This window comes from Oryzias latipes, chromosome 21, assembly GCF_053564925.1.
Source record: "Oryzias latipes strain Hd-rR chromosome 21, Olatipes_Hd-rR_3.1".
NCBI lineage: Eukaryota > Metazoa > Chordata > Actinopteri > Beloniformes > Adrianichthyidae > Oryzias > Oryzias latipes.
Window position 1 is genome coordinate 5,495,880 of NC_136257.1, and position 25,801 is coordinate 5,521,680.

The window sequence follows — 25,801 nt, forward strand, 5'->3', positions numbered from 1 at the left end:
GTGGGTTTTCCCCAGGCACTCCTGCTTCTTCCCACAGTCCATAAACAGGCCTCATATGTTAACTGGAGATCCCGAAAAAACAAAAATTATTCCTCAAAGTAAATGTGTGAGTCTGTGTGACAGACTGGACACCTGTCCAGGATGTACCCCGCCTTCACCCAACAGTAGCTGGGATAGCCCAGAACCCAGTGATCAACTGAGGCATTCAGTGGGTTCAAAAGATGGACAGACTTTCTTTTGTCCTGGATGGTTCCATTGCAGGGATGTTTAACAAAATATTCAACTTAATTTTTTAATGGAAAGAAAAAAGAGCTGGACCAAGGATAGAACCTTGCGGTACCCCACAGGACAGAGGAGCCAAAGATGATGAGGCCTCACCAATACTGACTATAGAACAACTCCCTGTTAAATAGGACTTAAGCTAGTCAAGTGTGTCCACAGTGTCAAAAGCTGCTATCAAGTCCAATAGCACCAGAGCAACAGACAGTTTGGCATCAACGGACACTGCAATGTCATCCTGGACTGTTAGCAAGGCGGACTCTGAGCTGTCACCAGATCTAAAATCTGACTGAAACTTCTTAAAATTAAAATTGTGATCTAAAAAGGACTGCAAGTGCTTAAAAAAAGTTTTCTATGAACTTAGATAAATGGGAAACGTGTCTAAAATTAGCTAAAACAAACGTGTCAAGGTGGTTTCTTTTGACAAGACGCTTAACCATAGCATGTTTAAAAGCAGACGGGACAACTCCAGAGTTTGAAGAAGTGTTAAAATTTTTTAAAAAGGAATGAAGGATTTTTTAAATTAATTTTTTTACTTTACAAGGTTTGCTTGTCATTGCTTGTCAGAGAACTGTTTCTCTGACATTTCCTATCATTTCTAACTAACATAATTGATTTAATTCCCTTGTGGAAAGCCAGCTAGAGGTCATCTTGTCATTAGAAAACTGACAAGCTCCAGTCATGCTTGACCAGGCTGCACGGTCACTCAGCAGTTCTGATGATTCCTTTTGCACGTTTACATTGAAAGTTTGATCCATGCACATTTTCACACATCTGCCTCAGGGTACCCACAGTTTTAGGTATAGACTTCAACATGTTAGATCCAATATGTAGCTCACTAAAAACCGTGCAGTGAAAATGGACCATGAATGAGTCTGTGTCTCCTGTTTTTGTGTTTCTGCAGCATCCTGTTTGCAGATATTGAGGGTTTCACCAGCTTAGCATCTCAGTGCACGGCACAGGAGTTGGTGATGACTCTCAACGAACTCTTTGCCCGCTTTGACAAGCTAGCAGCGGTAAGGATACCGTCACACTAATGTGCACAAGCTCTAACCTTAATTATGTTTTCATGTTGTTGGATTTTCACAAAAATGATCCTTTATTTGTCATGTTTTCGAGGTTACTTTGCTGATTCCCTGTAAAGTGTATCAGTGATGTTAAGTGAAGGGAACAGGAACATAGAGTGACACACTTTTATAGCACTAAACATGAGATGTGACTCACGCAACGTGTTGTCCAGGATAATGGATAGAGTGCAGAGAACACTAAATGCTTGCAGTTCTCTTGCTTTTACCATTGTCAGATGTTTTTTATGACTACAAACATAAGGTGTCCAGATTGATGCTCACTACATTTGGCTGTAATTGTTTTTTTTAATTTATTTTAAAGGACCTTCTGGACTGTTAGTGCTGTTAACTTCATGTTAAATGAGTAGAGGTGTGGAACATTTTTCATGTCTAAAACTTCTGAAGTTGTTGAACTAGATGTTCTGATAAAACCTGTAGATGGTAAACCAAAGACAAATACTCATAATAAAGATCTGGAGCACAGGCTTCTCAGGAAAAAAGACTTGACAAGTACAAATCGTGTTCTAAAAACGTTCTTCTACAAGGAAAGTACAGTATTTTCTCATACTTTAAGTTGCTCTAAAGTGTGTGCAGCCAAAAAATGCATAATAAAGGAAAACATGATACATCATAAGTTGCACTTTTGGGAGAAATATATTTGACAATATAAGGGAACAAGAACAGACATTTCATCTTAAAAGGGAGATGGAATAGATAATAATTATAGACTGAATATCTGCACGCTTCACGACACATTGATGCTTATTTAGCTTCATGAAACAAAGGAGGAATCTGGCTGCATTAGTGCAATATATGAACAATTATTCAGAAAAGAACACGATAACAAATCAAGTAAACTCTATATCACTTTAAACCAGGGGTGTCAAACTCATTTTCACCGAGGGCCACATCAGCATAGTGGCTGTCCTCAAAGGGCCAGATATAACTTATACGTGTAACTAAATGTAATGAAAAATAAACGCAACTACTCCTTAATGCTAAATTACTCATTTATTTATTTATTATAACTTTTAAAGTGACAATTGCAGTTAAAAAAACAAACATATATTTACTTGTTATATTTGCCCAATCTTATATTTCAAGTCCGATTCCCCCTAGAGATGAATAAATACAAACCAATTTTTTATTTTTATTTTAAGAAATTAAAAACTTTTATGCGCTCGCGGGCCCCAAAAAATGACATGGAGGGCCACATTTGGCCCCCGGGCCTTGAGTTTGACACATGTGCTTTAAACCATTAAATCCATTGAATTCTTCATTGTCTGTGTCGCTTCAATTAATTTTGCCAAGTCCGGCGCTTCTTCTTCTGCCTCGCTGTCAGTGGCAAATACTGATTTACACATGAATAGCGCCCTCTAGCAGATGTTGCTATTTATTTTTTAAAAATCACATACAAGTCACACCTGAGGATAAGTCGCTCCCCCGGCGAAACTGTGCAAAAGAATTTGACTTATACTCCGAAAAATAAGAGTCATAAAGCTGCTTATAAATTATTTATACATTGTGAATTTAGCTCTATTTTTCAAAGGCAACAAACAGGCTTTAATGCAATCAAATTGAAGCGGCTACATCGGTTGGGAGTGTGAGACGTTTCTGAGTGTGTAAACACAAACGAGGCCTTTATAAAACGCCGTTTATCTTTATGGTCAAGCTGAAGTGTGTGTAGTTGTGGGGATAAATGCTGTGGGGAAAAGGCTTAGTTCAATATTTTTCCATCCCCCTATATCAATTTTACCAACATCAAAGCACTCTAAGGCATAAAATTATTATTTTCTGTTCAGAAATTATGACCCCAACCCTTTTTTTCATGTTTGTTTGATTTATTTATTTAAAGGAAGTGAACAGATTGATAAACATTGTATGATTGATAGATTTTGTTCAGTTGCACTCATGGTCACAGGAATAGATGAACCCAGAAGATTATATTCTGGCATTTTTATTAATTAATGGACATAGAAGTGTGAAACTTCTTGGTCTTTATTGAGATTCACACTAGGAGCCAGTGATCCAAACGGTCAGACTGTTTTTATCCCTTGTGCTATCTTAGATGACCCCACCCTTACATTGATGTGTTCTTCCTACCATGACAAAGGTGGATAAAGGTGGAAAGATTTCATGTAATCCATGGACACCAGTGAAGATCACAAATCATTGAAGAAAAAAGGTTCAGAGCACTGTCTAGTGCAGGGGTCGGGAACCTATGGCTCGCGAGCCATATATGGCTCTTTTGATGGTCACATGTGGCTCGCAGACAAATCTTTAATTATACTTTTTTTTATCATTAGTCCAGTCCTTCTCGGGCGCGATGCGATGCCAGAGGCGCGCAGTAGTAGCGGTGCTTGGAGAGAAAAATCTGCGCCAGCGCTATAAGTTTACAATTATCTATAATTTCACAGAGTTTGTACCAACTGGAAACCTGTGAATTGCCGTGCCTAAAAGTTCGCGCTCCCGTCTCTGAGAAAGAGCGCGCAGTTGCGGGGACGGGATGTGTGAGGGAGAAAGCAGAGGGTGGGGGTGAGGGGTTGTGGGGACAGGCAGCAGGTGAATCGCGCAGGGATTGTAAAAACGTAAAACCCGCTGCCCGTCAGTCACTGCGGCGTGTGAGTGTGTGTTTGGCTCCCCGTCTGCATGTGAGCAGTCTTTGTCACATCTACAGAACATTCAGACCTACGATCACGTTTAAAGTCTCAACGCCTGCATGAAGCAGAAACTCACCACGTATCAACCAGACTAGACCATCAGCAAAACTACCACGAGAAATACTCATCATTTATTAGCAATAGCATAACAATGTTATTAAAAAGAATCCACAGACTTATTGTACTTTAAAAATGTTGAAATTACATCAAATGCACACATTCATTTGTATATTTAGTTTTAAACATATTGTCGCGGACTGAGTTGGGTGGCTGTTGGGCCGCGTTAAAAGTTCTGGAGTTCATTGATCGCATCAAGCAGAGATCTGATTGGCTCTCAGTTCTGTCGCTCAGCCTGTTGTTAGGTAGTTTGGACCAATGGGGTTCAGCTATGGGCCGAATAAGGGAAATGGGAGGGCTGGAGCGGGAGCAGGTGAATATAAAGTTGGTAGAAGCGCTCTCTCTCGTCTCGTGTCGACAGGAGAGATTCAGGAGTTGCTGAATTAATTGTACGGCGTTTGTTGTGGTCTACAGTAACCAGAATAAAGAATCCTAAAAGAAGTTAAGTCTCAGTGCCTCAGTGTGGGAAAGGGACGCTACATTATTGTATGGCTCTTTCGAAATTACATTTAAAAATATGTGGCGTTTATGGCTCTCTTGGCCAAAAAGGTTCCCGACCCCTGGTCTAGTGGGTCTAGATGACCCAACTCCCATGCTTGTTATGTACATTAGCTGATTGTCATCACCATTCTAAAAACAAATAAGAACTTACCGTAAATCTATTTGAGAAATTACTTGAATGGTGCTCCTTTTTTGTTCTAGTTCAAGGTTGTTTTTTTTTTTTTTTTTTTGTTTTGTCAGCCATTCTGTTGACACATTTGAAACAGACAGCAGAATAAGATCAATAGAAAAAATAGACGTTTCTCTTCCTGCTAAAAAAAACACACGTCTAAGACGTCACCTGATTTCAAATATTTACATCTTAGAAACATTGGGTAAGAGCGATATGTATTTTGTTATGTTTACCATGCAGCAATCCAATGGCTTTTAGACTGTTTATTTAAGCTGCAGCAAACCACATACTCATCAATATTAATATAATTTTTTCCTGCCATTGTTCTTCTGTGTAATGTTGAACATATTTGTTTATGAAAGGTGGCGTGATGGGCTGCACTTCCATATTTATGAGTGAAATGAGCACAATGCCGTCAGAAACTATGAACTGACACCTTAATGTCCGTACCAGATGTTTAATCCATGTGTGTGCTCATCAACACACACAACTCTGCTGCCATTTGAGCGTTTTATCGACTCTGACTTCACCTCTACAGGCTGATCTTAACTGATAACTATTTAATTATTTGTTTTAAGCTTTATCGAACATTTATTAGAGTGGTTGTCCAAAACCCAGTCCACAGAATAATTCCTCATGATCAAAGAAAATGCCTTTTTTTTTTTCGTAATATCATTCTTGTAAAGGTTTGTGGTTATATCAGAGAATGTCCTCATTGGGAAACAAAAGGCCCACACACTCACAGACTCTAGGCTCCTATTTGCACAGTGAGCCTTATTGTTTTTGAGCCATGTGCTGGAGAGACACTCAGGTGGTTATCATGAGATGCAATATTCTCTCTAGCCCCTTAACATTCACGCACACAGAGAATATTATAGTAGTCACACTGTGGAACCTTTGAAGCTTAAGGCTAAAGTGTGAAATGTTAAAACTCTATTATTATTCAAATAAACAACACTTATTTATTTTGTTCCATGTGAGGGACAGCTGTGATACCTCTCTGATATTTGACAGTCTGTTTGACGCAGAGACTTGTTGATTTATCATCTGTTTTATAAAGTCTAGCTGCCTCTGATGTAGTCGTTTTCCCAAACCATGATACTCTCACCACCCTGCTTCATCCTTGGAAGTCTGATTTAAGGCTCTGGTATGCATTGATGTTTAAATTAACCAATACAGGGCCAAAGACAAGAAATGATCCATTTGTTAAGATGCCTATGCTTTGAATTGTAGGGTGATCAAAAGCACTAATTAGTAGTAAAAGATTATTTCTATAGCATTTTTTTCTCCAAAAGAATCACAAAGTTCTTTTTAAATCAGGTCAAAACGATAAGAAAAACACATCAAAGATTTTCTTTTTAAAAAGTTTTAAAAAGTGAGAAAACTATGCCAAAAGTGTAGCCTAAAGTGTACTGAAATAAAATGGCTTAAATATCCTTTGTTTCAGTATTTCTTTTACCCTATGCAAATGTGCAGAAAGGCAGAACGTAAACTGCCAGAGATGGAGACTTTATGTTTTTTATTTTATTAAGTACTGTTGAAGGCAGTCTTAGTTTTTTGTGGTCTAAAAGAAGTAACAATAAAGCCAGATGCTTAATTTTGAATGGGCCTCTGAGGATTACAACAAGCAGTGGTCTTTGGGTCAAACACAATCATCTTGAAAATGAAGAAACTTGTTTTCTGAAAAAAACAATCTTAAAACAGTTTTATATGCAAGTTTTAAAATTATTTGCAAAACTGTGAAACAAATTTAAAAACTAAACTTTAATTTCTGTATTTTTATTTTCATAATTTAGAATAACTACATTTGAAACCCAACAGCAGCGGTACAAACTTTGCGTCTTTTAAAATCCCTCCTTTGAGTTAGAATAAAGAAAAAAAACAATTTTATCAGATAATGAAAATCTGTTTTATGAAGTCCAGCTGCCTCTGATGTTGTAGTTTTCCCAAACCATGATATTCTCACCCCCCTGCTTTATACTTGGAAACAATTTTATCAGAAATGGAAAATTTGATCAATAATGAAAAAGCAGATTCAGCATTGTTGTGAAATAATTCAAAGGGGGTGGTAATTGATGAACACGTCTGTAAAGGTTTAATTTGACCAAATAATACTGGATGATACTTCAATAGATAATATTTGAAGACCCTCAAAATTAAACCTTTAAAAATTGTTTTGGTAATTGTTCTGTTTCCTCATTTCTGATTAAAAAACTCAACTTTTCATAGGCGATGCCTGTAATTACCAATAAGTTGTCTGTTGTCTCTGTTATGTGGTGTTGTTTTGGGCGACAGGAGAACCACTGTCTGCGGATCAAGATTCTGGGCGACTGCTACTATTGCGTGTCGGGGCTGCCCGAGGCGCGGGCTGACCACGCCCACTGCTGTGTCGAGATGGGGCTGGACATGATAGAAGCCATCTCGTAAGTTAACCCCTAATTCTCTCAGATCTGCTTAAAGGTCACAGTGCGACAGTAATCTAGAACATGATAGGAGAGTGGTGTTCTCTCAGTTTTATTGGTTTAAAGTTCCTCCAATAATGCGGATAAAACTAAATTATTTACTCCATCTGTCAATTCCAAGTAATAAACCTGTGAATCTTAATCAACAAAATGAAAAATCTCCAAAATCTGGCTGTTTATTTTATGTCAAGAAATGAACAAATATAATAGCAGAACAAACAGTCTTCAGTCCTCCCCGCCACAAAGGAGTTACTCGTGTTATAGTTGCAGCTAATTGTAAGTCTGCTCTAATTGCATCAGGGACACTTTTTCCAGCTTTTTCCTCAAGAGATGACGCGTCCATCCTCCGACCGCCACCGCCTTTTCTCCTGTTTACCCAAAATAATAAGCAATTAACAGACCATTCCCTGGATACAGATCAGTTCCCTGTATATATAGATCAATATCAGTTATGATAAGTTGAGTGATTTTTCTCACAGCAATGTCAGTTTAAGATGCAAAAATAAAAATAAAACACCTTAATTACCCACTGTCTCAAATTTAAGCACCACATTTTTTACATGCAGTAACTGTCTTATAAAGAATTATTAATCAACAAATTGAGCTGTTTTTTCAAAACAGAAAGTTGCCTTTTAAAAATGGACAACAATTGATAGATAGTTAATAGATAGTTATTCTCAGTGTCCGCCCTGTAACTGGAAGGTCGTGGGTTCAAACCCAGGCCGAGTCATACCAAAGACTTGACTTGACATTCACAGCATTAAGAGGTTGGATTGGGGGGTTGAACCACCAAATGGTGCCTGAGCACGGCTCGTCTGCAGCTCACCGCTCCCCCAGGGGAGGGGTCAAATGCGCAGAACAAATGTCCCCATTGTGGGATAAATAGAGTCAACTTTAAAGTTTTAAAAATGAGCATGAAAAGTTCCTCTGATGATGAACTACAGGACAGAAAATATAAACCAAATTCTATCCAAAAGTTTTTTAAGGAAAGTTTGGATCATTCCATTGAGATAGGCATTTCATAAATGCAAGTATCACATATGATACAAATGGTTATCTGCTATCTGTAAAGTCCATCTCTGACCTCATTCAGATTTATAAACCAGCACATGCTCTGAGGTCAGAGGTCATCTCCAGCTTGTGGAGCCCATGACGAGGCTCAAAACTAGAGGAGACAGAGCGTTCTCTGTTGTCGGCCCTAAGCTGTGGAACGCTCTGCCTCCTTCTGACACGAGGAGGCGGAGCGTTCCACAGCTTAGGGCCGACAACAGAGAACGCTCTGCCTCCTCGTGTCAGAACAGCGCCCCCTGTGGAGTGTTTTAAGTCTGGTCTTAAAACACATTTTTATTCTCTGGCTTTCCACGCCACGAGAGTTGTGTTTTTATCTGTTTTTTTTCTCTTATTTTTATTCCTTTTATTGCTGTATTTTGCTTGTTTTTATTTTGTTTAATAATTTTAATTTAGTTTTAGTCACTATACAGCTCTTTGGAAACTGTTTGTTTGGGAGATGTGCTCTATAAATAAAGAGGATGGGATTGGATCTGCTAAATAAAATGGAGGCATAATAGTTCAAAGGACTCAGGAAGTTATCCAGATGTTCTGTTTAGAAGAATCATATTAAAGATATGCTTAAAAGCCAAAAAGTATTTGAGACTCTTCAACATTTTTTGTATTTGAGCTGCTGTCACACGACTGTGTCAATGTGCTGAAGTCCCGTGTGTTCCTGACAGGCTGGTGCGTGAGGTGACGGGGGTGAATGTGAACATGCGAGTCGGCATTCACAGTGGCAGGGTGCACTGCGGCGTTCTAGGACTCAGGAAATGGCAGTTCGACGTCTGGTCCAACGATGTCACGCTCGCAAACCAGATGGAAGCTGGGGGGCAAGCTGGGTAGGAGCTCTAGAGATGTTTGAAAGCCACAAAAAAAAATCCGAAATGCCTTGGATTAATCTATGTTTGTGGTTGTGGCTGCTCTTCAGACGAATCCACATCACTAAAGCCACCCTGAATTACCTGAATGGGGACTATGATGTGGAACCAGGAGCAGGAGGAGAAAGAAACGCCTACCTGAAGAGAAACAACATTGAAACCTACCTCATTGTGGGCTGCAGTCAGAAAAGGGTATATTTGACTTTCTCCTTTTGGTTCGAAGCTGCTTTTAAACAAGAGCAAATTGGCATCTTTAAACTTTAACATATACTGTCATTAATACACATATACTTGCAAAATGTTGTGATCAAGTAGAAAAAAAAGGTCTTTTTGTGTTGTTTCTATTGAAATCCCCCCTCTGCTGTGGAAATCAAACCTAAAGCTGAAGAAGATTATAGGTTTTATGAGGAATGTTTTAAAGCCTTAGAATAAGTAAAAAGCAAAAATCTGAACTTGATCTTTTGGAGTAAAAGCAAACGGAGTTTTTCAGCGTTTTTTGCACAAATTTCCCGTTTTAGTTCCAGGGTTCTTTTGTATGTTTTATGGCCTTTAACGCTAAATTAATAGCTTTTTACATAAAAACAGCTTTTTAGAATAATGTCAGACATTTATATCAGCCCTTTTGGAATTTTTGCCATCATGTGTGAAATTCAAAATGTTCTCCTCTCCTTATAGTTGATTTCCTGATTGTTTTGGGGGGAGGAACATTAGCAAAAAATAAAAATCCTTTTGATAACAGTTTTTTTTACCTAGTTTTGATCAATTAATTATCCTTTTTTTTTGGTATAAAACAAAAAAGTCTTTTTTCAAGGGAGCTTTTCTGTTCTTTTTGCTACTTTATTCCAACAGTATTGTGAAAACGACTGACTTTATCTCTGCTTCCCTGCATGTGTTTCTGACTTTATCAGCTGTTGCTGTCCTCCAGCAGATCACAAGCTGCGACTATAGTTAGCTTGTCATGTGAAGTGATATCGTCTTCTCATTTTGCAGCCCATGCTGGGATACAGAGGAACAATTGTGCAGTCTAATTATTATTTTTTTTTGCTATTATTCATTTTTTTCTCCCCTGACAAGTTCTCCCTTTGAGCGTCTGTGCAGGCATAATGTCAGAAATAAAAGAATTAGTCTTCCAAGTCGACTTTATGATGGCAACGGAGCACAACCTGAGAGGGAGGGGACACACTTTTAGAAAAGAATAAAGAGCGTTTGTGGTTGGATGCTTTCTCCAATCTGAGGAGTTTAAGGTGTCGCTTAAGGGTATTTAAGCATATTATGATGGTTTTACCATACCTGAAGCTTAACTTTATCTCTTTATAGATATAAATTAATATGCAGGTCCCTGCGATTGCAGCAGCTGGACTCACCTAAACTTAAAAAGTGAAACATTTTCTTGACTTGCATATTGTTTTCGTTTGTTTCTCCTACAGAAAGAGGAAAAGGCCATGATCGCCAAAATGAGTCGACAGAGAACCAATTCTGTCACGCACAACAGTGGACACTGGACTGACCGTCCCTTTTACAACCACTTGGGTGGAAACCAGATCTCCAAGGAGATAAGGAGGATGGTGAGGAAACAGTCTGTAAGATTGAAAAAACAAAGGAGCTACACTCGGCTCTCCAGAGCTATTAGGCTAATGGAGTTATTAATGTGGCACGGCCGGGTGGCCTTCATGCCCATGCCTCTCTCAGCCGCCATTGGTCGTTGAGGCCGAGGTGTAGTTGGTTATCATAATCCTTTGATCCGCACGGACAGTAGGCAGCAGGGATGGCCCTTCTCGACACGCCGCGCCTCTGACGCCTCACTCTGGCAACGAGAGGCTGTCAGGAGCACTCAGGGACACGGCAGCTGCAATCAAGAGACAAATGGAACAGGAGAGTGATGTGATCCTATTGACTTCACCATATATTTATGTGCTGAGGCTGAGCCTGTGAACAAACAGGTACTCGCTCAATGGTTAAATGCATTCGAAGTTGACTCAGCCAGAAGCTATAGATCCCCTTCCCTTGATGCCACGTTCACACGGGGCGTGTGACTGGTTCTTGAAGGTGCTTTTGACATAGTGTCATAGAATTAGAACCACAATTATTCTGCTTCATGGCCACTTTTCAAACAGTTGGCACTTCCTAGAATTGAAAAGGATGCCACCCTTCCATCACTAACAAATCCAAATCCCTGATTGGTCGAAATTTAACTGGTGCTGCTGTAGAGTTCGGAAATGGACTTAAACAATGCATGGCGACGGATGAGCGCCAGGGTTCTGAATGTGGAAAACCTGAACTGCACATTTACATGGACCTTTTGGTTGAAAGGGGTTGACTGAACGCGTGTTGCTGAGGCAGGTGGGAATGTAGCTTTAAATGCACTTGTTCTCCCTTAAAAGCATGATGTTTTAAAACTGATGGATGTATTAAAATGAACATTCCTAAATAGATTAGTTGTCTATTTGCAGTCATTTGATTTTAAAATGGAATATCTGCAATAAAAGTTTTTTATTTTTAGTTATCAGAAAATCAATGCATATATGGGTATGAAGAATCAAAAATCTTACTTAAAAAATAAAAAGTAAAGCCTCGCATCTTCACATTATGAAGAATGTATGTATTCTGGAGGAAAAAGCCAAATATTTGATTTGAGAACATTTTTATTTTCTAAATGAGTGAAATCCTGAGATTAATCAACTAATTAGACCTTAATGGGACTCTAAGAAATGAAAAAAAAAACAGATAGATCAAGGATGGGATGGAAAGACCTGGGAAACTGAATAGCGCAGTTATCAACCTTGAATTGTATAATAAGTAATAAAAACGAGGTCAAAGTGACAGTGTTAGAAAGCGGAAATGTCACAGTGAGTGATAGAAAACAGGCCGTTACACTTTGACATGAACACGTCTGATATAGATAATAATTTACTGAATTAAAGTCAAATTAGTACGATGATAAAGTGAAAGATTGTCATCGTAATTGGATCCTTTATGAGAATTGAAGTCATGAATTGTTTTGTGTCACATGCTGTATTTTTGTGTTCTGCTGCACTTCTTACATTTAAGGTCTCAATAAACCGTCACTTATTTTGCATTGATTGGAATAGTTTAAAAAGTGAGGTGGCATGAAATTAACATGAAATTATTCGGAGTGATTTTCAGTTGGAGACCTGCAGGGGTCTCTGCTGCAGCTCCTCATGCTCTGTTGGAGGCTGAAGAGCACAACAGTGAGCAGATGGCCAAGAAACCAGTGCCATCTGCAGAATCTGCTGTTTCTTTACATGCAGCAGAAAGCTGTAGTTTTATTTTATTTGTAAATAAAGGGATTGGCTGAGGTGGCGACTGATGCAATGACACATTTATTTATTTTTTATAAGCAAGAAGGAATGGAGGAAATAAAAATCGTATTTTGCTGCTGTCATTTCACCCAAGTCTCCCCTTTGGCAGCTCATTGTGTTGTTGCTGTAACAACATTGTTCACTAGAGGGAGCCAGAGAGCCACATTGTGTTTCTGTCAAGCAGACTTGAAAAAACAGGCATTGCAAGAGTAAGGAGAAACTTTGTATTTTTGTGTCCAGGGAAAATGTTTAGCATTCATGAAGTATTTCTACTACTATTAAAGAAGTGGCTAACATGAATATTTAAAAACCTTGCTGCTGTTTCAAAGCATTTTATTTGTCGGTGCACCACCTTTACTGTAGAAGAGACCAACGTGCGTTATGTTAGATTCATCTCAACTTCATGATGCAACTTAACATCATCCTTCCTGCATCCATGGGACCTTCTGACCTTTTTTGGGTTCTGTTCTTTCATTTTGGTCTGTGCTTTATTGCTCTGAAAATGCACTGCTGTTTTTTGCAGCAACAAACAGAAAAAATAATGAAATGCAGAAGCGTTTCTCACGCACAAGCACATTTTTCTAATGTTTTAAAACTAAGACAAAAAAAATGTTTTTTTTAGAGAGCATCAGTTTGAAAGACTTCTAAATTCAAAATGTCTTTATTCTTAAATTTGTTTAGAGACCTTCTTTGTTTTGGGTCGTGGGTCTTGTGCTATTAATATAGCTAATAAAGCTCCAAATTGCTCTTTTAAGTTTTATTTATTTATTTAAATCACTGAGTTAAGAGCAGACAAAAAAAAAAGCTGTTTGAATAAGACCTTATTTGTGACGCAGAAAACACGCTGGGCCGGCCACAAGCTCCTTCTTGTCGGGAAGGAGGCGCGGAGTTGCTCCGCACATATTATACCCTAACCCTTACCCACAAAAACGAATAAACTATTGCTGCTCTGCAGAAACTATGTCAGAAAACGACAGAGGTTTTTAGGTTTTCCCTAAAAACAGCATAATCCTAATTAAAAGACCACTTTTAAAATAGATCAAAAGAGTTGGACTTTCAAGATGTAAGAGAAGCAGGAAAAAGTATGACCAAATAAAGAATATTGTAAATTTACAGCTAATCATCTTTTGTTCTTTTTTCTGTTTGCAGGGTTTTGACGACCCCAAGGACAAGTGAGTAACAACGAGACTAGTTTCCTCTCTACTAGGTAAATTACATTAGAAGGTTTAAAGTGGGTGTAACTGTGCAGGTGGAAACGCCACAGAAATACACAAACCCTGAAACCCCTCGAACCAGGAAGTTGTGGGAAGCTGTGCGGCTTCTAGTGTGTTTTTCTTTGTATAGTTTCTTTGCAATGCAAACACCAAACCAGTTCATCTGGACTGTGTTTCTGATTTTAATGTTGTAAAAGCTTAAAGCTACTGATCTAATAAAAAAACGTCAATTTATTTTGTCAGAAGAATTTTGTGCACATTTTCAGGCAAACAGCACTTTTGTTTTGTTTGCTATTTCTATCAGAGGGAACATTTAACTGATGGTTTTGGCTTTTGCTGCTGATGCAACTGTGTCAGTGTTAATAGAGAGACTAAAAATTATGCCTAGAAAAGGTATGATCCACCTTTTATTATTTTTTATTCACCACATCTGTGTCTAGAATTTGAAAATGGCATAATACCCTAAATTAAAAATCATTGCAACTTTATTTTTCCACCTTTTCTGCCTTCTAGATCCTACATTATACATATTTTATATATTGTCACTGAATAAGTGAAAGTTTTAATAAGGAGACATAAAGATAAACTAGATCATCAGAATATTTGGGTTAGGTGAACTTTATTTAAATGTATGTATGTATGTATGTATATATATATATATATATATATATATATATATATATATATATATATATATATATATATATATATATATATATATATATATATATATATATATGTATATATGTATATATATATATATATATATATATATATATATATATATATATATATATATATATATGTATATATGTATATATATATATATATATATATATATATATATATATATATATATATATATATATATATATATGTGTATATATATATATATATATATGTATATATGTATAATTGAACCTTAAAGGACAGCATGTTGGAGCCGCAGGAGGCAAACTGCCTTTTCCGTATCAATATACAAATGTTGTTTTGATCCCATCTTGTTTTATTCAGGCATTTTATTTTCAGAAACGCACAGGAAAACCTCAACCCGGAGGATGAGGTGGACGAGTTTCTGGGCCGGGCCATCGACGCGCGCAGCATCGACCGTCTGCGTTCTGAACACGTCAAGAAGTTCCTGCTCACCTTCAGGGAGCCTGACCTGGAGAAAAAGGTTCAAACATGCTCACATAGTCAAGATATCTGCATAACATACTTTTATGTGTAACAATGTGTCAGTTTACTTCACTCTATTACTTTACACTTTAATTTATTTCCAGCTATGAGGGGGGGAAAAAATCACTTGTGTTTTTGTTTTCGTGTAAATGAAAGTAATTTTAGAGTCGAAGTGGTTTGATGCATATTTGCATCAAAGGTCATCAAGGGGTTAAATGTTTAGGAGATCTCTATTAAGGGCAGGAATGGACCAGTCACTGTTAAAGGGGAGTGGCTTAAGCTGAAGATCAGAAAATAAATTTCAGAGGAAAAGGAGTAAGATTTTCTTTCAGTTTTACCTCCTTTTTTTGATTAAAAAAATGTCCATGAGTTCAAAGTATATATCAGAGGGACTTTGTGAGAAGCTGGTTGGCTGTCAGAACTCCATCCATTGATCTACAGGTCTGTTTGTATTTAAATGGATATGTCATGAGCCACACTTCCATTATTCTCCCAGCTGCTGTGTTCTCCTCAATCATTTCAGCAGCAACAGAAAGGAATCATTTTGAACTGTCCATCTGCAAAAACTCTTTTTTATTTGATCCATGTTAGAATCTTCACATTTTATCCCCAAAAGTCAAAGTCCCTTTTTGTTAAAAAAATAAAAATAAACTGCAATAAATCTTTAAATAAACTGTGAATACATATTCCATCAAAAGAGGATAAAACCTGGGCATCAGTCTGTTTGTGGTTACATGCCTGTGTCTCTTGTAGCCTTTAACCAAAGCTCTAAAGCAACGTCCTGAATGGAAGGCTGAGTTTGACGCGTCCATTGCTGTAGTGCACGCTGTTTCTTGCTTTGTCTCTGCTTTTAATAACTGCTTTCAGAACTTTCTAAAGGAAATGTAGCTGTCCCATATCTAAATGTCCACATTTGTGTGTCTCCAGAGCTTTTAGTGAAAGTCTGGAGTCTTGATGGCTGACGACAGGAGTGCTTTCCTGTCATCCACTGATTGCATGTTTTCAAACTTTATTATTGTTTACGGACTGTTTGCATTCTTATTTTGACTATAAAAATAAAAAAGTAGTGGTTCAGAGGATGGCTTAACCTAAAGCTGTCACGGATGTTCTGTGTATAAATCTATTTCTTTTCAAATTTCACTAAGAGCTTCTCCACTAAACATGTGATCACAGATTTTATTCATCCCCCATCTGTGTAGTTGGTCTTTCTGTCATTTTTAAAATACGTGTCCCTCATGGTGACAGATTGTGAGGGACGCCTAATATTTGCTTCTTTTATGCAGTACTCGAAGCAGGTGGACACCAGATTCGGTGCGTATGTGGCCTGTGCCTCCCTGGTTTTCCTCTTTATCTGCTTCATCCAGATCATCATTGTGCCAAGGTGAGTCAGCATTAGCAGAAATTAGTACACTTGAAGTTTTTTCATTAAGTATAGTTGAGTATAAGTATGGCAACTACATGTAGTGTGGGAAATGTACTAACTGAATACTTCTTCAAACTAAATTGGGACATTTTATTCTTACTTGAAGTAAACTAAAGTATACTGCCTCACGTTTTGCTTATTGTAAGTAACACTAAAAACTCTGTCTGTAGATTTTCTTAAACCACTTGCCTTTATCCCTCCCGAGGTCACGGGGTTGCAGGAGCTTGACCCGGCTACTGTAGAGCGAAGGCAGGGTACGCCATGGAAAGACCACCAGTCTGCCGCAGGGCACGGCAAAAACCCGTTTTAAAAAATGTGTTTGCAAAACTTTCTTCCCGTTGAATGGCAAAAAAAATATATAAGAGCATTATTTTTTTATTTTTTTTTGGTTTGCTTTGAATCATTCCAAAGGTGAATTTTTGCCGTTCCCATGAGTATTCCATCTGTTTTGCTCTGAGATGTAGAAGCAGTTGAAAAGAAAGGTGGTGGGGAAAAAAAGGAGCGTTTTTATTTTCTAACCTGGCTTCCCACCAAAGGATGGTAGCAAGTATGATGAGGTTATGATAAATAATATTAGCAAGAAGTGAAGCAGGGCAATCGGGAATTGACTTGTTTTGAATATCAAGTACTTCACACTCCACTTCACATTATTGATTCAGCCTCCAGCTGCAACTAAGCTTAGACAGTAAAAAGAGAAAACAGATTGTTACCCAGTATAGAAGTTTTAGCAGATTTTTGTCTAAAATACTACCCAAAAGGTTCATAAACACAATAAAAAAACAGTAATTAACCTCCAGACTTTCCTGAACCTTTACAACTACAGTTTAAGGAATCTAGGAAAATGATTTTTAAGTGGATATGGAGTCCAAAACTGGTATTTGTGGTCAAGAACAACAGATGACCAAAAAGAGGTCAATCTTTGCTTTGAAATCCTCTTTTCCCCCTTAGTTCTTGCAGTTTTTCATTATCGATCTTCTTTATTGTTCCACTTTACTTCATTTTTACCTCCCAGTTTTCTTAGATGCTGTATTCTCGACTCCCCTATCAATGAAGCAGCCCTTTTCTTTATCATCTTTACTTCTAAACACACATTATACCTTTTTCTAGCACAGTATTCCCAGCAGCCAAAGCTCAAAGCATCCAGCACAAAAGCGTCACATTCAGCTGCAAAATAAACACAGAATTATAGAAAATGTGTTTTTTCCTTCAGATCCACACTGATGATTGGCTTCTTCATCACCTGCCTGGTTATCCTGATGTCAGTCATGTTCATCTCAACTGTGTACTACTGTTTCGGGGTAAGAAAGAAGAAGCAAGCAAGAACAAGTAGAATGAATTTAGCATTTATGTTGGAGAGTTTCTGATGACCTGAGAACATGCAAATATCATGGAAAGACACTTTTAATTGGTTTTGCTTTTAACATTTTTTTTTTTTTTGGATGTTCTCTCACTTCCTGTTTCTGATGACTGAACAGCTCCTAACCTTCCCTTGGAACTGATCGTTTTTAAAAATAACTTGAGTCAGATAATACATAGGCACCATAATTTATCATAACAATAATCTGCTAAGAATCCATCCAAACTAATGTGATTAAATATTAACCATCATGTACAGTTTCAAGGTTTCTGTCTGGTTTCTTACAACCTTTTGTTGCTAAGATCAATTAATACATTAATAATTATTATTGTCAATATTAATTGGGGTCACAGGGTTGCTGGAGCCTATCCCTACTGTGGGGCGAAGGCGGGGTACACCCAAACTGGCTCGCCAGTCTGTCGCAGGGCTAGATGTAGTCCATATGTTAAGCTACTTCCATGTCGTCCTTAGGATGTTAAAAACGAATTTTTAATAACTGAAAATTTTCCTGCATTGTTTAGGATTTGTTTTCCTGATTTTCTTGAATGGATAAACTCACAAAATCTCTTCTCATCCTCCCCGTAAACTTTGAATCAGAAAGTGTTGAGAGTCTCCTCTGTTGACTCATTTTCTCCCTGCAGCTGATGAGTCATGAGAAGCAGGAATGATCTAAAAAAAGGTTGTTGTTTTGTCACTATGACTCATGGTTATGATGTTTTTACTTTGCCTGTGTTGATTAGAGAGTTTTATGCGACAGACTCCAGGTTAGTTTGCAAACTGGGCATACAAAATTTGACCTCATTTCTTCTTTCCTGCTCCCTCAGATCTTCCCTGTCTCCCTTCAAACTCTCTCTAAAAGGATAGTTCAGTCCCGACTCAACAGCACCCTGGTTGGCGTCTTCACCATCCTCACTGTGTTTCTGTCGGCTTTCATTAACATTGTGAGTGAAGTGAGCGCACGAAGAATCGCCACCATCAGAGCTTCTAGCAGCAATGATGAAGCTCATGAAAAACCCTTTTGACCTGCTTCAGTTCACCTGCAGCAGCGCTGACCTGCGGAGCTGCATCGGTTCAGGGCTCAACGTCAGCGTGGACAGCGTGAACCCCTGCCACGCCGTCTCCCTCAATTACAGCCTGGACCCGCGGCACACGCCCTGCGGAGAAGGCGCCCTCGTCTGTAACTTTCCCGAGGTAAACCTGCGTACGACTGAATTAGCTGACACAGGTAAAACGGCATTTCATAGGTTTGCCTTTTATCGCCAAAATTGCGTCGATGCTGCCTCAAAAAATCACATGTGTGGATTCCAGCAGATTGAAAACAATAGTTTGACTTTTGGGGTACAGTTGAAAGTCTTTCTGGAACACATTTTTTAGGGGGTTATTAATGTTGCTTGTCCAACATGGTTTAAAGACTGCTCTGCTCGGAGCGCCACACCGTCTATGCATGACGTCAAACCAAACAAAGAATACTGTAAAAAGTAGCTTATTAGTACTAATAAAAGCTGTTGTATGAATACACAAGAAAGGGAATCTTTCAGTATAACTATATTATTAGATGAATACAGACAGACTAATATTTCAGTTCATTGTTGCCTATTGTCAAGTTGCTTATTTTATGGAATATTTTTAAAAAGTAGGATTACACTTCATAAATGCTCCAGGAGCAAAGTCCTGATGCAACAGCATTTTTTATTTGCACAGCAGTGTTCACTCAAAGGGGTTCTGACTCCAGCTCTTTCAAGTGGGACTCATTCTAAAAAATAGCTTCCGGAAACGCTCCCCTCAGCACTTCTTCTCTCCCCCTCAGTACTTCTCATCCTGTGTGCTCCTGAGCCTGCTGGCCTCCTCCGTCTTCCTGCAGATGAGCAGCATCGGCAAACTCTTCCTCATGCTCTTCATTGAGCTGCTCTACCTTCTGATTATGGAGGTGCCTAAAGTGAGCCTTTTTGACAACCAGGACCTCCTTGTCATGGCAAACGCCTTCAGCTCCCTGTGAGTCTAGTTATCAAATCCCTTTCCTTCTAGATTTGTCTTTAACAGTTGGAAAACCCCTCAGCTTCTGCTCTCTGTTCTCCTCCGTACAGCAAACAGATGAATGGAACAAGGTGAGTCTGTCATGGCAGAGACCCCAAAGCACTGTCATCTGTTAAATCTGCAGCATCCTTTCTGCTTTTCTGGCACAAATATAACAGCAATGAGCTGCTGGCAACAGATGATGATAATGAGGAAACATCCAGACGGCAGCCAACGATGCTGCAAAGTATCTCTTCAGGCTTGGTCTCCAGCATCTGGACTTGATTGTTTTTTGCCGGCTTTGCCTCAGCATAAAACCTCTGCAGAGTTCATGCCTTCACGTGTGTGTTTGTGTGTGCGCTAACCTCCAGCTGTGTGGCAGACACCAAGGTTCCTCTGAAGATCATGACCCCAGTGGTGATCACGGTCTTCGTGCTCGCCCTCTACCTGCACGCTCAGCAGGTGGAGTCCACGGCCAGGCTGGACTTCCTGTGGAAGCTGCAGGTCAGTCAGCCTGTGCACTCGAGGGGAGGGGGAATCGAACAAATGGTTGCCAACATAAACCTGGCGTGAACGTTTCTGTGTGATGACCAAACCTCACAAATCCATTGTGTTACAACAATGCTGCAAAGTATCGTTGTAACACACACTGATTTAATAGCATGTAAAGGCATGCACTCTGGAATACTAGGCTAATGCAAACATAAACTGTTCTTTGCCAATTAAGGATGCAACATGTTTCTACACAAAATGTAGTCCAGCTACACATCCTAAGTGGATCATGTTAAGCAGAGTTTAGATTGGATTGCTTACTGGTATTTTTTCAGAATATAAATTGCTATATTTTTTCATTTTTAGCTGTTGCAGTTTGGCAGGGGGGGTGACTTATACTCAAGTGCGACTTGTGTGTGATTTAAAAAAAACAACAATTATCAACAACCACTAGAGGGCGCTGTAGCTGCGTGTATCAGTTTGCTACTGACAGCAAGTCTATGCCAGGGGTGCTCATCACCCATCATGGTGGATGTCAGGCCATCAAAAATAAATTTTTGGAGGTTAGGTTGATTGACATTCAGAACGGCCAATCAAACATCGTCTGTTTAACTACACTTTCTTTCTTTCTGCTACCGGCCCCTCTGGTAATGAGCTGGTTCCCAGGAGGATATAATTCAGTGCAATCTGGCACAAAGAAACACAATTCTGCTCTAATTTTTAAGCTTAATGCAAATGTTCTAATAAATAAGACTTTGTTTTAATACATTTTTTTATAAAATGTATTTACACTAAGACCTTTTTTTAAAGACCTGCAGAAATGTTTTGGTTCAATCTGAGACTCAATTTACAATAAATATAACCATTACTCTGATGTTCATTATCATTTTATTGTTAATAATTGGGTTTTTAAGTTGTAAAAAAAGTGCAAACATGAAAAAGTTAAGTTATTTACTCCTCATTCCACCATAGTAATCTTTTTGTGTATACATAATTAGCTTAAGCTTATTGGCTAATTCTCAAATGTCCTTTTTTAAATTTGCTAATAAGCAAGTAACAAAGATAAAAACTTTTCAGTTGTCCTATAAAAATCCTGATGTAACGTTATAAAAGAAAAAATGATAACTATTCCTTACATTTTGCACAACAACTATGTGATATTTTCAATGTAAACATACTGCGATGCAGTAAGGATTCACTTTCCCCACCATTCAGTTCAATGGTGTAACATACGGTTCGGTTTTAAACCAAGAATTGCAGCATCCCTAATTATGACCCTCTATTGGGATTCTCCAGGCCACGGAGGAGAAGGAGGAAATGGAGGAGCTCCAGGCCTACAACCGTCGTCTGCTCCACAACATCCTTCCCAAAGACGTGGCCGCTCACTTCCTGCAGCGCGAGCGCCGTAACGACGAGCTCTACTACCAGTCCTGCGAGTGCGTGGCAGTCATGTTCGCCTCCATCAGCAACTTCTCCGAATTCTATGTGGAGCTGGAGGCCAACAATGAGGGAGTGGAGTGTCTGCGGCTGCTCAATGAAATCATAGCAGACTTCGATGAGGTAACCGTGTCGATCAGAGCCTGTTCTCTGGGAGTTTTTTGACCCCGATTTATGTCGGGTCAAACTACTTGGCTAGAAATGTTTTTTTTTTTAATGTAATGATTTATGCAAGTGTAACATTTGCAGAGAATCAATGAAAATCTTTAAATGTAATTCTTCTGGAAGTAAAAGTGTCGACTTCTCAAACACGCCCCGTGTTTCTGCACTAGATCATCAGTGAGGATCAGTTCCGCCAGCTGGAAAAGATCAAGACCATCGGCTCCACCTACATGGCGGCCTCGGGCCTCAATGACTCCACGTACGACAAGGCTGGACGCTCACACATTCGAGCCATGGCAGATTACGCCATGAGGATGATGGACCAGATTAAAATCATCAATGAGCACTCCTTTAACAACTTCAAGATGAAAATAGGTGTGCATCCGAAAGCTGCTCTGTAATTCTGACTGGAATCACAGCTGCAAATCAGTCCAGGACAGACTCATAATGTTAAATTACTTCTAGGAATAAATGCTGCCCCCTCCTTTTTTTTCCATTTTTTTGTAAAGTGGGAACGTTGTGACATTTCACGTCAATCTCCCTCCATAGGTCTGAACATCGGCCCTGTGGTTGCCGGGGTGATCGGGGCCAGGAAGCCTCAGTATGACATTTGGGGGAACACGGTAAACGTTGCGAGTCGCATGGACAGCACAGGGGTTCCCGAGAGAATTCAGGTAACAGTGACAGTTTTAATGTATTTCTCAGATTTTCATGACTCTGTTGCAGCTTGATTACAAAAGGGAAATAGAAATATTTTAACTTTTGTAAAAAAAAAAAAAAAAATGTTTTCAGTTATAGTCTGTTTTGTCTTAAAGAAGTCGTAATATATCAAACTCATTATGTTTTCTGCTACAACTATTTAAAATAATCTTAAGTGTGCTTAGTCCAAATCTACACCTAGTTTTTAATCATGGCTGAAAAATATAAAACAGGAAAAAAACTGTAACTTTGAAGCGATTTTAATTTTAAATTGTGTTTTTTAGAATTCATGGAAAATATCCTTTTAAAGCCTTTTTATTACTGTTGTTTAAAAAACACTAACTTTTTTTATGTATTTTGTTTGTATTTATCGCTATAAACGATAAAGTATCTTTTTAAAGTGATATAAAACAACTTTTATTTAAATCAGTAATTTAAAACCTGGTTTTGGCTACAAACCAAACAAAAGCATAATGTCTAATATTCATTAAATCAATTGATACATTCAGTTATTTGCTGCTTTGCATCATTTTGTATGGAACCCACGACCTCCCTTGCATTATTTATGTTTTTTCCTCTTTTTTGTGTTTTTATCACATTTTCTCATGATAACGAGATGGTAGATGTCATTATCACAAGAAAACAGAAAAATACAAAATAAATAAAAAGGTGGATTTTGTTATTGCAAAAGCAAGATGCCCCTCGTGCAGCTTCTGTGTTTTTTACTGCAAAGAAGCAGTGATAACTATTTACTGTCAACATTTCCTTATACTAATAGCATGGTATAGAAAATAATTAAGAGAATTTTGGTCCTTGTATGGCAACTTTTCATGACGATCATGATGATTTTACAAAACACTTTTAATGTGTATAAATAATTTCCTCAGAATTTGTTATAAAATATGTAATTTAAACACTGGATAAGGAAGAAAAAAACACAGTTTAGTCACATTTCCATCCACTTTTTATTTGCAGGTGACAACAGATCTTTACCAGGTACTGAGCTCCTACAACTACACACTGGAATACAGAGGCGTGGTGACCGTCAAGGGGAAAGGAGAGATGATGACCTACTTTCTGACCGGAGGACCCTCCAGTTAACTTTTACTGAGCGATAAACAGATGGGGCGTGACCCAGAGGACGTCAGGTCTCTCATAGCTTTCAGCAGACTGAGTTAGCCTGAAGTGTGTGGTCGCCTTCAAATCCCTCCTTGCTCATGATGCCAGTCAGGATGAGAGACAGCCCGACCTCAGGAGGTACAGGACACGCTCGCTTGCCTTTCAGACCAAAGATGTCCAATCCGTACATTTTACAAGAAGAGAAAAAAACAAACAGATTTAACCACCTGGAGGAAGAACTCCTACGTGCCAGCTTTGTTAAAAAGTTTAGGACAACCCTGCAGGGAGACAAATGTCACCTCCTTTTCTTTCTCTCTGTCGTGTTTGTGCAAACCCCGAAGGCTCTTCTTCATACTTTTCATCAAACACTCGTCACTGTTGTGTTGAACGGCTACAAATCTCTTTTCTTCCACGTGTTGATTTCAACTTGCATCAGTAATTAACAATCTAGATAACAAGAGCAGTAAGTGAGGCCTTACTGTACTTCATTTGGGGGGGGTCGACACTTTATACTATATGAAATGCGCAGTATTTATGGAAAGCTTCACGTCAGCCAATATCAACACCTGCAACAGAGAAAGGATGTCACTGAAGAGCTTTTCTAATCTTGACGTTTTTGTATTCTGGACTCCAACCTTGTGAAAGATTTTCAGATTCTATATTTTGTAAGATCATATATTAGAGAGCCTGTCTATAAACTCTAGCGTTTTCAGGTGAAGATACTTTAAACGTTATTTCCACTGCGATGTTGCCGGATCTTTGTGTCCCTTCAGAGAGGTGGGGTTTTTTTTTTTAGTTCTCCTCTTGCATTTTTGATCTACAGGAAAGTCAGCTGTTGGTTGAATAAAACGTCCTAGAAGTGAAGGAGTCGGCCTGAGCCGAGGCTGAGTTTCTCTGACCGATCAGAGGACTTTAAACGCATCACACTCGATGCTTAAAAAGCCATTTTGCACTTTTGTGCTTTGTTCCGCTTGCTCTTCTGCCCCCTTGTTTGCTCCACCAGATGGTACGACCCAATGAATGTCCAATGATCTCCGATGAGGCCTTGCTAATACGGACTCTGACCAAGTTGATGATGTTCATCCTCTGGACAGAGCACATGCAGAAATGTGCACTTGCATCTGCTGTTTTTTGGTTTTTTTCTTCCATGTTGTGTTATTACTACTCACACACAAAAAACACACACGCCGCAACGTTTCTATCAAAACCCTGCAGCTGCTACACCTGATCTTGGTTAAATAAGAGGAAAAAATTTTCAACACTTCTGGATTATATTTATACTTTTGTCATAAAAAAAGAAGAGTTTGGGATTATAGGATGCTAACGCAGAAAGAACCACTAAGTTGTACTGAAGTTGAACTAAGGTCAATTCAAGATCTCTCTGTACAATTGTCACAAAAAATGTTCAAACCTTTATTTGTTTTAAATTCCTGAACACAAACTCTGATTGGCCGAGTGTTTTCAAGGATCTGACCACTCAGAGCTTCTCTGTACTTCTGATTAGGACTATTGACCCTTTGGTTGTATGCAGTTTAAAGGTCCATGCAGCAATTTCAACTAAATAAAGATATTTTTTAAAAACATATCGATCTGATTGAATTGCATTAGAAATTGCTTTTATTTTTACACCCATAAAAACTGTAAACATTTGAAGTCGGTAAAATTGTCATTTAAAAAGAGTGTTTTTAAGAAAACGCAATATTTAGAGGTTCATTGCCTAATTCAATGTGCAAGTACTCAAGTGATAAAGATATAAATCCTGGTTAATAACCCTTGTGCTATCTTGTGGGGTCCAGATGACCCCACAAGATAGCACAAGGGTTAAAACAAAATTTGAATTACAATTAAGCCACTGAACAGATTAATATTTTGTTTTTTCTATCAAATTTCGATGTCAGTACAAAAGTAAAACAACACTGTTTAGCATTACCTTTCCTTTTAATAAGCCTCGGTGTATTTACTGGAGATGGAAAAACAAGGCAGTGCTGGTTAACCTCTTCTTTGTCCTTCACACTGTACTGCACTGTGCAGCCTCCGTCTCACCTGAACCACTGACTCCATTTGCTCTGTCTGACTTGTTGAATGCGGTTTCTTCTGCACGAATGTCCCACTGTCGCAGTCGCTGGGAGGGAAGCGCAGATTAATGGCGCTAAAGGCTCTTTTATAACTAGAAGGTTTTTTTTTTTTTTTCCTGCAGCTGCAG

General features: G+C 38.6%; 1 protein-coding gene across 3 annotated transcripts in view; it reads left to right on the forward strand.

Moving 5' to 3' along the window:
- The window catches only part of adcy5 (adenylate cyclase 5), an 81,988-nt gene extending 56,807 nt beyond the window's left edge, over positions 1 to 25,181 (forward strand). The window contains exons 4-21 of one of the 3 annotated variants that reach the window (XR_002292707.3): positions 1,184 to 1,295; positions 7,092 to 7,219; positions 8,989 to 9,147; positions 9,237 to 9,378; positions 10,614 to 10,751; positions 13,656 to 13,678; positions 14,735 to 14,894; positions 16,180 to 16,277; positions 17,530 to 17,617; positions 18,501 to 18,617; positions 18,709 to 18,867; positions 19,484 to 19,668; positions 19,761 to 19,781; positions 20,072 to 20,193; positions 21,478 to 21,741; positions 21,951 to 22,155; positions 22,330 to 22,454; positions 23,455 to 25,181. Coding sequence is in view for 2 of the 3 variants with exons in the window: in XM_020712839.3 (XP_020568498.1) it covers positions 1,184 to 1,295; positions 7,092 to 7,219; positions 8,989 to 9,147; positions 9,237 to 9,378; positions 10,614 to 10,751; positions 13,656 to 13,678; positions 14,735 to 14,894; positions 16,180 to 16,277; positions 17,530 to 17,617; positions 18,501 to 18,617; positions 18,709 to 18,867; positions 19,484 to 19,668; positions 19,761 to 19,781; positions 20,061 to 20,193; positions 21,478 to 21,741; positions 21,951 to 22,155; positions 22,330 to 22,454; positions 23,455 to 23,580 (2,383 nt within the window). In the remaining variant the exon portion in view is untranslated. Of the gene's footprint in view, positions 1 to 1,183; positions 1,296 to 7,091; positions 7,220 to 8,988; positions 9,148 to 9,236; positions 9,379 to 10,613; positions 10,752 to 13,655; positions 13,679 to 14,734; positions 14,895 to 16,179; positions 16,278 to 17,529; positions 17,618 to 18,500; positions 18,618 to 18,708; positions 18,868 to 19,483; positions 19,669 to 19,760; positions 19,782 to 20,060; positions 20,194 to 21,477; positions 21,742 to 21,950; positions 22,156 to 22,329; positions 22,455 to 23,454 lie in introns of all 3 variants that reach the window. The other 2 variants (XM_020712839.3, XM_020712840.3) reach the window with 2 other exon arrangements.
- Positions 25,182 to 25,801: the final 620 nt, after the last annotated feature.